At 37.5% G+C, this 8,866-nt stretch overlaps 1 protein-coding gene across 1 annotated transcript in view; it reads left to right on the top strand.

Moving 5' to 3' along the window:
* The first annotated feature begins 46 nt into the window (after positions 1 to 46).
* LOC106876405 (uncharacterized) overlaps positions 47 to 8,866 on the top strand; it is a 16,497-nt gene continuing 7,677 nt past the window's right edge. The window contains exons 1-2 of the mRNA XM_014924940.2: positions 47 to 623; positions 5,678 to 6,056. Of these exons, the coding sequence (XP_014780426.1) occupies positions 447 to 623; positions 5,678 to 6,056 (556 nt within the window). The 5' untranslated portion in view covers positions 47 to 446. The remainder of the gene's footprint in view (positions 624 to 5,677; positions 6,057 to 8,866) is intronic.

Below are 8,866 nucleotides of genomic sequence, written 5' to 3'. Positions count from 1 at the left end.
ATGTATATATATATATATATATCTTTTTATTTTAACTATTCAATTTTTTCCATCCCCTCACTCAAATCAGTGTTATTTAGGACTGAAACAGAAAACAGACTGAATAATTGCAAGCCTTACATCATTTGATTAATCGGTGAATTTTCAAAGTTTGAAAATGAGACAGGAATAAAGGAAAAAGCAGAATCTGAAAAAGAATATTTGAAATCATTTATCAAATGTCTACGGCTTTTATGGCCAGTGTATCAGTGGCAAATTTGATATTTTACTGACAGCAAACCTGGATATCTTTTCATACTGGTGTTTGTTTATTCTTTTCCTCTTTATGAAAGAAACAACATAATCTGACATTATCCGAGCATAACATATTTAAAAAAGAATTACATCTTGTCAGTCCATAAAAACACAGAGAAGTGAAAAGATTTATTTAAAGAAAGAAGAAAAAAATGAACCCAGAAAGTATATCTTCAATTTTCGTGGTTTTGATTGTCACAACATCTATTCATCAAGTTTTGCCCCATGGAAGATTGATGGACCCACCAGCAAGAAACAGTATGTGGCGGTTCGGTTTTCCAAACCCTGTTAATTATAATGACAACGAATTATATTGTGGTGGGAAAATGGTAAGTTAAATATTTATATTCATATGAATTAAGAATCTTTAAAAATACTTGTTTTTTCTTTATTAACAGCTTTCTTGCATCATTTTCTCTTCTTGGTAGAATCATTAGAACGTCGGACAGAATGTATTCTAATTCCTTACGTTTTTAGCTCAAATCTCGCCGGGGTTAATTTTAACTTTCATCGTTCCGGGGCCAATAAAATAAAGTGCCAGTCAACTGTTATGATATCAATGGATTTTTTTTGTTTGACTCACACTTTTCAATTCTTTGTTCCAATTGATTTCAAATTTGGTGTATTGATGTAGTTTTTTGTGCTAATTATGGAAACGAAATTACTGGCCCTATGCCAAAATTAGAATGAAATTATTCAAGATATTACAGCTTTAATCATCCTGTCTTTTTGTATATATAAGACTACATTATCCAGAGGTAGTTTGGCTCAGTGAGAGGGGGTGGGGGTGGGGTGAATTAATGTAACTTGTTTGTGGAGAGTACAATAATCAAAGTATTTCCAGAACTCAGTTTTACTAAAGTGGATGAGTCTTCTTGAAAACCTTATATTGCCAGGCATCCCAGTCGCTTGTCTTCTGTGCGGCTCAATATGTTAGGATCAGCTCTCACCACTTCATTCCACATCATCCTGGTCTCCTTCTTCCACTAGTTCCATTCACTTTAAGTGATTGGCACTTTATGCAACTGTCCTCATCTTTATGCATCAAGTTACCATTGCAGTCTTCTCGATTTCGTACAACATCTGATTCTTCTTATTCCAGTTTTTTTCTCTTAACACATTTGTACTTTGTTGTACATGCACACTGACATAACACATCCAGTGGAACATACTAGCTGCTTCATTCCTCTCTAGTCTTTGCATGTTTTCTGTATTCAGGATCCATGTCTCATTATTATGTATCAGAGCTGTTTGAACACAAGCATCATATAATCTGCCTTAGTGCACTCTCAGAGAGAGTAAGAGAGACAGTAAATTTTTGTTGTGAACTAACCCTAACCCTAGCTGTGAATTTTTAGCATCCTATTCTTATCCTAGCTACTATACATTCAGAACATCCTCTTCCATTATTAATCAGGTGATCTAGGTAACAGAAACCAACTACAACCTGTAGGGAACTTCTGGACATTTGATAATATACACACACACACACACATATACACACAAAACAGGCTTCCGCAGAGCTTCTAACAATTTTGCTCACAAAGTACTGGTTAGCCAGGAGTTATAGTTGAGGACACTTACCAAAAGTACTGCACAGTGGGACTGAACCCAAAACCACATGGTTACAAAGCAAACTTCTTAATCACTCAGCCATACTTGCACCTTTATTTTTTTTATGCAATGTACACTAATTATTCTGATCCCTAGAGTAACATAAAGTCAAAAACGTTTGAGAGTCACTATTTTCATGTGTCCTTTTCTTATTTAACTAGGGTGTCAGTAGAGGGATATTTTGCTGCTATTTCTAGCAGGTGAAGTGTGCACATACAGGTCATACAGAGGCCCACTTTGTTTAGTTTGATCCTGATACTAAAACAGTAGAAAATCTATTGCTGTAAAGACTATTGAACTCCATGTTTACTCTGAAGACCCAAACCAATCACTCAACGTATTTCTGTCATGATCATCCTGTTTTGTTATCAAAAAGAAAAGAAAAAAAAACAGCAAGATGTGAGTTGAGTGTGATTTTGTAGTTGTTTCTAGCAAGTTAAGTGACCATGTAGAGATTCTTTTATAGGCTCTATAAACTCTTGTAGTTCATAGTCTCAGGACAATCTTGATCAAGTAGACCAATATCACCAAAAGCATTCTTTTGGTTTATGATCACAAATTGAAAGTGGAAAAATTAAGCATTTAACATGGAAATTTCGAAAACAATCTTTTTTATTTCACAGTTTAATCTCAGAATTATTAAATGTAGAATCTCCCAATCCATCTCAAACCAAAAATATTTTCAGAAAATGTTAAAAACGAAACTTTATTTATCTTTTTTGAGAAAGCAGGGTGGGATTAAAAACTTCGCAACTTTTCTTTATCTTTTGCAGAATTATATTCTCCATTATGGAAAACATTGGAATCTAAAGAATAATGTTGATATTTCCAGTTTCATTTTGTGAAAATGAAAAATGTCTATTATTGTACTCATTTTAAACACTACAGAAGACAGCTCTATATATGTTTTGGTCGTTATATCACTTTAATCTCTTTAGTTAGACTTTAACGTGATCCTACTTGCTAGAGTAGTGACAAGAAAATCACATTACAGTTATATTCACAATGACTCGCCTGTTTGAAATAGAATTTATTTACAATGCAGAGTAAAACAAGTTCAACCAGGTATTAGCTCTTTGCTTCATTCAGGTGTGAAAAATAGGTTTGACACACTCTATAAACTTTAATGATGTTAAGTGGAATTTTTCAGCCAGTGACTATCTGTGGACTGTTGTTATATTGTTGATGACAACTTCTATGTTGAAAATTCATTAAGAAAATTAAATGGCTAGAGATTATGAGGTTAACGAAGAAAAAGGACCTATAAAAACCTCAAATGAAGGTTGTTGTTGTTGTTGCTGCTGCTGCTGTTATTGGTTTTAGCATGTGGACCAGTTTTCACCAAGAAGACCCATGATTTAAGGACATTCAAGCTATGAACATCCTGACATTTTTTTTTATCTATTCAGACACAGTCACAATACTTTCATCAAGTGTCATCTATTGTAGCCTTGAGTTGACTGACACCTTGTGAATAGAATTGTCTTAATAAAGCACATATAAAAGCCCATTGTACATTCATTCAGACTTTCATTAATTTCATAATTTTACACTGGAACACACACACACACACACACACACACGCACATATAGTAGGTGCAATATGGCTGGATGCTTATGAAGTTCATTTATTTCCAATCACAAGGTGGTACCAGGTTTGGGACATCTCGGGCAAATGTTATTTTCTATAGCTTTGAGTTGACTCCTACTGTGTGAGTGATATTTGGGAGAGAGAAACTGAATACAAATTTATCATATTTTATGTCACACTCATTCTGGCCATGCAAAACTAATTGGTAAGACCAGCCATGAGGGATATTTAATACTATACATTTCGGATAATATATATATCTAGAATTCCTTAGACATATCCTGATGAGGCAACAGAAATTGCTGAAATTGATGTCAGTATTAGGAATTCTTGATTGGCACTTTTCAGACAATTATGGTCCCTGTTAGTGTATGTTTTCATTCGTGTTTTAACTACAGCATTAGAGTGGTTTAGCTCTTATTTCTAGCAATGTTGGTGTTTCCTAACACCCTAGTCACATCTAGTGACAATTATAATTCGCCTTTCTGGTGAAACATTGCAAACTGCTGTTTATATTAATTTTGTGTGTGTGTGTCATCATCATCATCATCATCATCGTTTAACGTCTGCTTTCCATGCTGGCATGGGTTGGATGATTTGACTGAGGACTGGTGAACTGGATGGCTGTACCAGGCTCCAATCTGATCTGGCAGAGTTTCTACAGCTGGATGCCCTTCCTAACACCAACCACTCCAAGAGTGTAGTGGATGCTTTTATGTGCCACCGGCACGAAGGCCAGTCAGGCAGTACTGGCAACGGTCACACTCAGATGGTGCTTTTTACGTGCCACCTGCACAGGAGCCTGTCCAACGGCACTGGCAACAACCTCGCTCGAATGTTTTTTCACATGCCACCAGCACAAGTGCCAGTAAGGTGACGCTGGTAATGATCACGCTCAAATGGTGCTATTTATGTGCCACCGGCATGGAAGCCAGACAGCTGCTCTGGCAATGATCATGCTCGGATGGTGCTGTTAGCGCTCCACTGGCACAGGTGCTAGTCATTGAATTTGGTTCAATTACAATTTCGATTTCACTTGCCCCAACAGGTTTTTGCAAGCAGAGTTTAGTGTCCAATAAAGGAAAGGTTAGCATGGCTACCATCCGTCGAATTTGGTTCGATTTCGATTTCACTTGCCTCAACAGGACTTTGCAAGCAGAGTTTAGTGTTCAGTGAAGGAAGGAAAGGTATGCATAAGTGGGCTGGCTACACCCCTAACAAAGGCCACGGATTATGGACTCACTTGTCTTGCCGGGTCTTCTCATGCACAGCATATTTCCCAAGGTCTCGGTCACTAGTCATTGCCTCAGTGAGGCCTAACGTTCGAAGGTCGTGCTTCACCACCTCATCTCAGGTCTTCCTGGGTCTACGTCTTCCACAGGTTCCCCTCAGCCGCTAGGATGTGGCACTTTTTCATACAGCTATCCTCATCCATTCTCGCCACATGACCATACCAGTGCAGTCATCTCTTTTGCACACCACAACTGATGCATCTTAGGTCCATCTTTTCTCTCAAGGTACTTACACTCTGTCGAGTATGCACACTCACATTACACGACCATCGGAGCATACTTTCAGTGTTCTGTGCTGTTATTGCTGTACCTGTCAGACATTGAAAAAATTAGATCAACGAGGATTTGAGGATAACCTGATAGTGTAATGGATTGTTTCTTATTGTAACAACCCTTTCCTCTTCTGTTAAGCGATAACAAAACCTACAAACCTTAAAGATTCAGCTCAAGAGAAATATACTACAATGATGTAAACAAGAAGCAAAGCTAATATAGAAGTTATTCACATGTATAACTATATAAACTCAGAAGAGTTGGATAGAATTGGATAAGTTCAATTGATAATGAGAACTGCTAAATCTAAGATTTCATATCTTACCTTTTGTGAGTGAGGAAAGGAGAGACGTGTTGTGCTGTTGCTTGGGATGAGGACAAGAAACTTGGAGTCACTGCCACAACCATATTTCAAAATATTTTCCAGATTAGTAATTCAATAAATATCTTGTTTGAAGCTATACAAATTGTGGTTTTGATGCAATGGGTGTGTAGTGAAGGCAACTGTAGAATTTGTAGAAATCCTTGATTGTATGTAGCATTATATAATAATATTTTCCCAGTTTGATAAATCAATAAATATCTTGTTTAAAGCTATGAAATTGTATTTTAGGTGCAGTGGATGCATAATAAAGGAAAATGTGGTGTTTGTGGAGATCCTTGGCACGGTGTGCGACATCATGAAACAGGTGGCAAATATGCAAATGGAATAATTTCCCGGAGTTATACAGAGGGAGATAACATTAAAGTAGCAGTTCATCTGACAGCAAACCATTTAGGCTGGTTTGAATTTCGAATTTGTCCCACTAACAACCCTGAAACTGAAGTAACCCAGGCTTGTTTGGATCAACACCTATTGTACAGCTCTGATGGACTCAATTCCCGATTTCGTGTAACAAAAGGGAAAAACAATGTCTTCTTTAATTTTACAATAAAACTTCCTTTTGGACTTGTTTGTGAACAATGTGTTTTCCAATGGAAATATCGAACAGGTATGTGTGTTTATGTTCCCATATTTGAATGTATGTGTTTGATCATTGTCGGTTATCATTTCACCAGGAAGGTAGCAGCTTAATCTGGAGAAACTCCAAGATCTCCAAGTTACACACCCTGTTGAGTAACATTACTGCAGAGATCCTTTGGAGGAATCCCCATTTCGGCCACTTGTATTCGTGATTGTACTCTTTTGGTCATTACCCAGCATTCATGATTGTAGGTGAGGATAGGCATGTAAAATGAATTCAAGACAGCATGTTTAGCTTTTTTGCTAACCTCTTCTGAGAAGTGAATGCTAGAGCTAGCACATCACTGTGCCAGCAGCTGTAATTTCTAGCTTCTGATTCAGCCGTTTGCTTTACATCACTCGTGGATTCAGCACAAAGATGCTTAAACTTCTGCGCTTGTCTCAGTGATGTTCTATTAACCTGCAGAGTGCACTGGGAAGAGGACCAAGGAAGTTGGTTCATCTGAAATCTTGGATAGCAAGAGGTCAAGTTGTTTCTTGCAAACATCTACCCCAACTCCATAGAGAACCCTAAGATGTTTTGGCAAGGAGTTAAATAGCTGTGGGCCCTTGAATCCCAAGCTATTGCAGTACATGGTCTTCACCTTAACTGAGACAACTGGGACTTTTGGAATAATGCAGTGACGTCCAATTCAAGGTCTGGTATAGCTCTCAATTCCAAAGTTTGGTGCCAGCCCCTCCAGTATCTTCCACACACATTTATCATTGCATACCTCTCCCATATTCACTCCAGTAGCTTAGCTGTGTCATTGATGCAATCTTCCTCATGTTGTGTCGCTGAACCGCCTCAAGTTCTGCTGTTAATCCTACAGTGTAAGGTGACCACAGTTGAGAGCAGTAGTCCAGATGGCTGAGGACAAATGTCCTCCATAGGACCAATATAGTTTCCTGGTTCCTCATTCTGAAGATTCTCAGAATCCATCTGGCCATTCACCTGCACACTGCCACTATCTTGGTGACATGCATGTGAAATGAGGCATCGTTGCTCATATCAATCCCAAGATCACGTACCATATGTGATTCTTAGATTTCCACTCCTTTTGGTCCAAAGTATCATTGTTGTGACTTCTGAGCACCAATTAACTGGTAGCAGAGGGCTTTGAATTTGCCTGCATCAAATTGCATGTTGTCCTCAGCCCATTTATATATGGCATCTCAGTCGCTCTATAGAATATTAGCATCAGAAGGTTCCTTGATTGCTTCTACTACTTTTGTGTCGTCGGCATAGCTAGTAAGTGTGGTTGTCTGTGTAACTGATGGCATGTCTGAAAGAGCCACCATGAACAGCAGTGGCCCCAATACAGTTCCCTGAGGTACTCCACTTTCTATTAATGTCTCTGTTGTGTCTCATCGACACTTTTATGTCCTTCTCTGAACTCACTGTATTTGCCACTTTGTAACATGGACTTATAACAAGGTTACAACAATACAAATATAAATCAGAAACAGCACATAACATACAATATCTTTTCTCAACGACTCTATGACTGTCTTCACACACCACACTGGCCCTCGCTTACAATTTGCATGCACCTTTATACGGTTTAGGACAGTTGACTTGCTATCCTACAGGGGCGTTAGGATTTCACTACATCTTCCTCTTTTTGAGTTTGAAGTCAATATTTTTCTTTTATTTATTATTATTATTACTACCACCTCTCCCCACCTTTTTTTTTTTTTACAAATCCCCGGGAAGAAACCGAAATATTTTTTTTGTTTTCAGTCTACTTGCAAAAGTTCTATTCGTTTTCTTTTCCTAGTCGCTGTACTCATTGGTTCGATTATTCCTTGAGGCCAAAAATGGTAGAAGTTCTTTGAACTTTGCCCAACCTATTCTTATTCCAGCAGCTATGCTCTCAGAGTATCCCCCTCCACTGCTGACTTGGTCACCTAGATAGCAAAAGCTATTTTCTGTATATTTCTAGTGTTTACGGTATCTGTGCATCTGCCACACACAAAGACTATTTTCCTTGTTAACCTTCCTCTGATATTGTTGCCCCTCTTATGTGCCCATAACTTGCACAGGGAGTCTCTACCTGTGCCTTTGCCTTTTCTACATATCGAGCAGAGCCATCTACCAGAAGGGATTTGTGACTTGTCAGCTTTCCTACTAACTATGACTTTGGTTTTTGCTAAATTAACTCTGAGATAAAAATGGCAAACAATACACCTTTAATGCCTGGAGGGTGGGAGATAGACACAAACATTGGCCAGTCGATAGATGTGTCTATATAACTGAAAATGCAAATAAGTGAATGTTTTTATGTGTCTATGCTTGAGCAGATGTATGAACTTTTGCTTCATGAAAATGCAAAAGTCATCTATGATCAGTTTGAATGTCTGACTCTGTTTTGATTTTCATTCTATCCATGATTGTTTAATGGTTTTATTTACTGTGTTTCATTATCAGTGTAAAGTATATTATTTGATTCACTTTTTTTTTTCGTACTTATTTTATTCTTTTATTCATTGTAAGTTGCTTTATTACTTGTACTAGAGGTGTTCTTCATTATAACTGAAGTTTCTAATGTTTACGAGTAGCAAACAACAACTACCAAAACGTATTCTAATTGAAATAAGTCAAACAGAGATTAAAAAATGTGGTACCTTCTGACAAGTCACCTGACAAGATACATCCAGACCTATGATGCACCACATCATACTCACAAAGCACCAGTGCACAATAAGACAAAACGATTGTAATAAATAATAAAGTCTTGTGAATTCCATTTTTTGGTTCTCATATGATATATATATATATATATATATATATATATA

The sequence above is a fragment of the Octopus bimaculoides genome, chromosome 18 (assembly GCF_001194135.2).
Source record: "Octopus bimaculoides isolate UCB-OBI-ISO-001 chromosome 18, ASM119413v2, whole genome shotgun sequence".
NCBI classification, from domain to species: Eukaryota; Metazoa; Mollusca; class Cephalopoda; order Octopoda; family Octopodidae; genus Octopus; species Octopus bimaculoides.
Note: the sequence above shows the minus strand (reverse complement) of the source record. Positions and strands in the feature narration are given on the sequence as shown.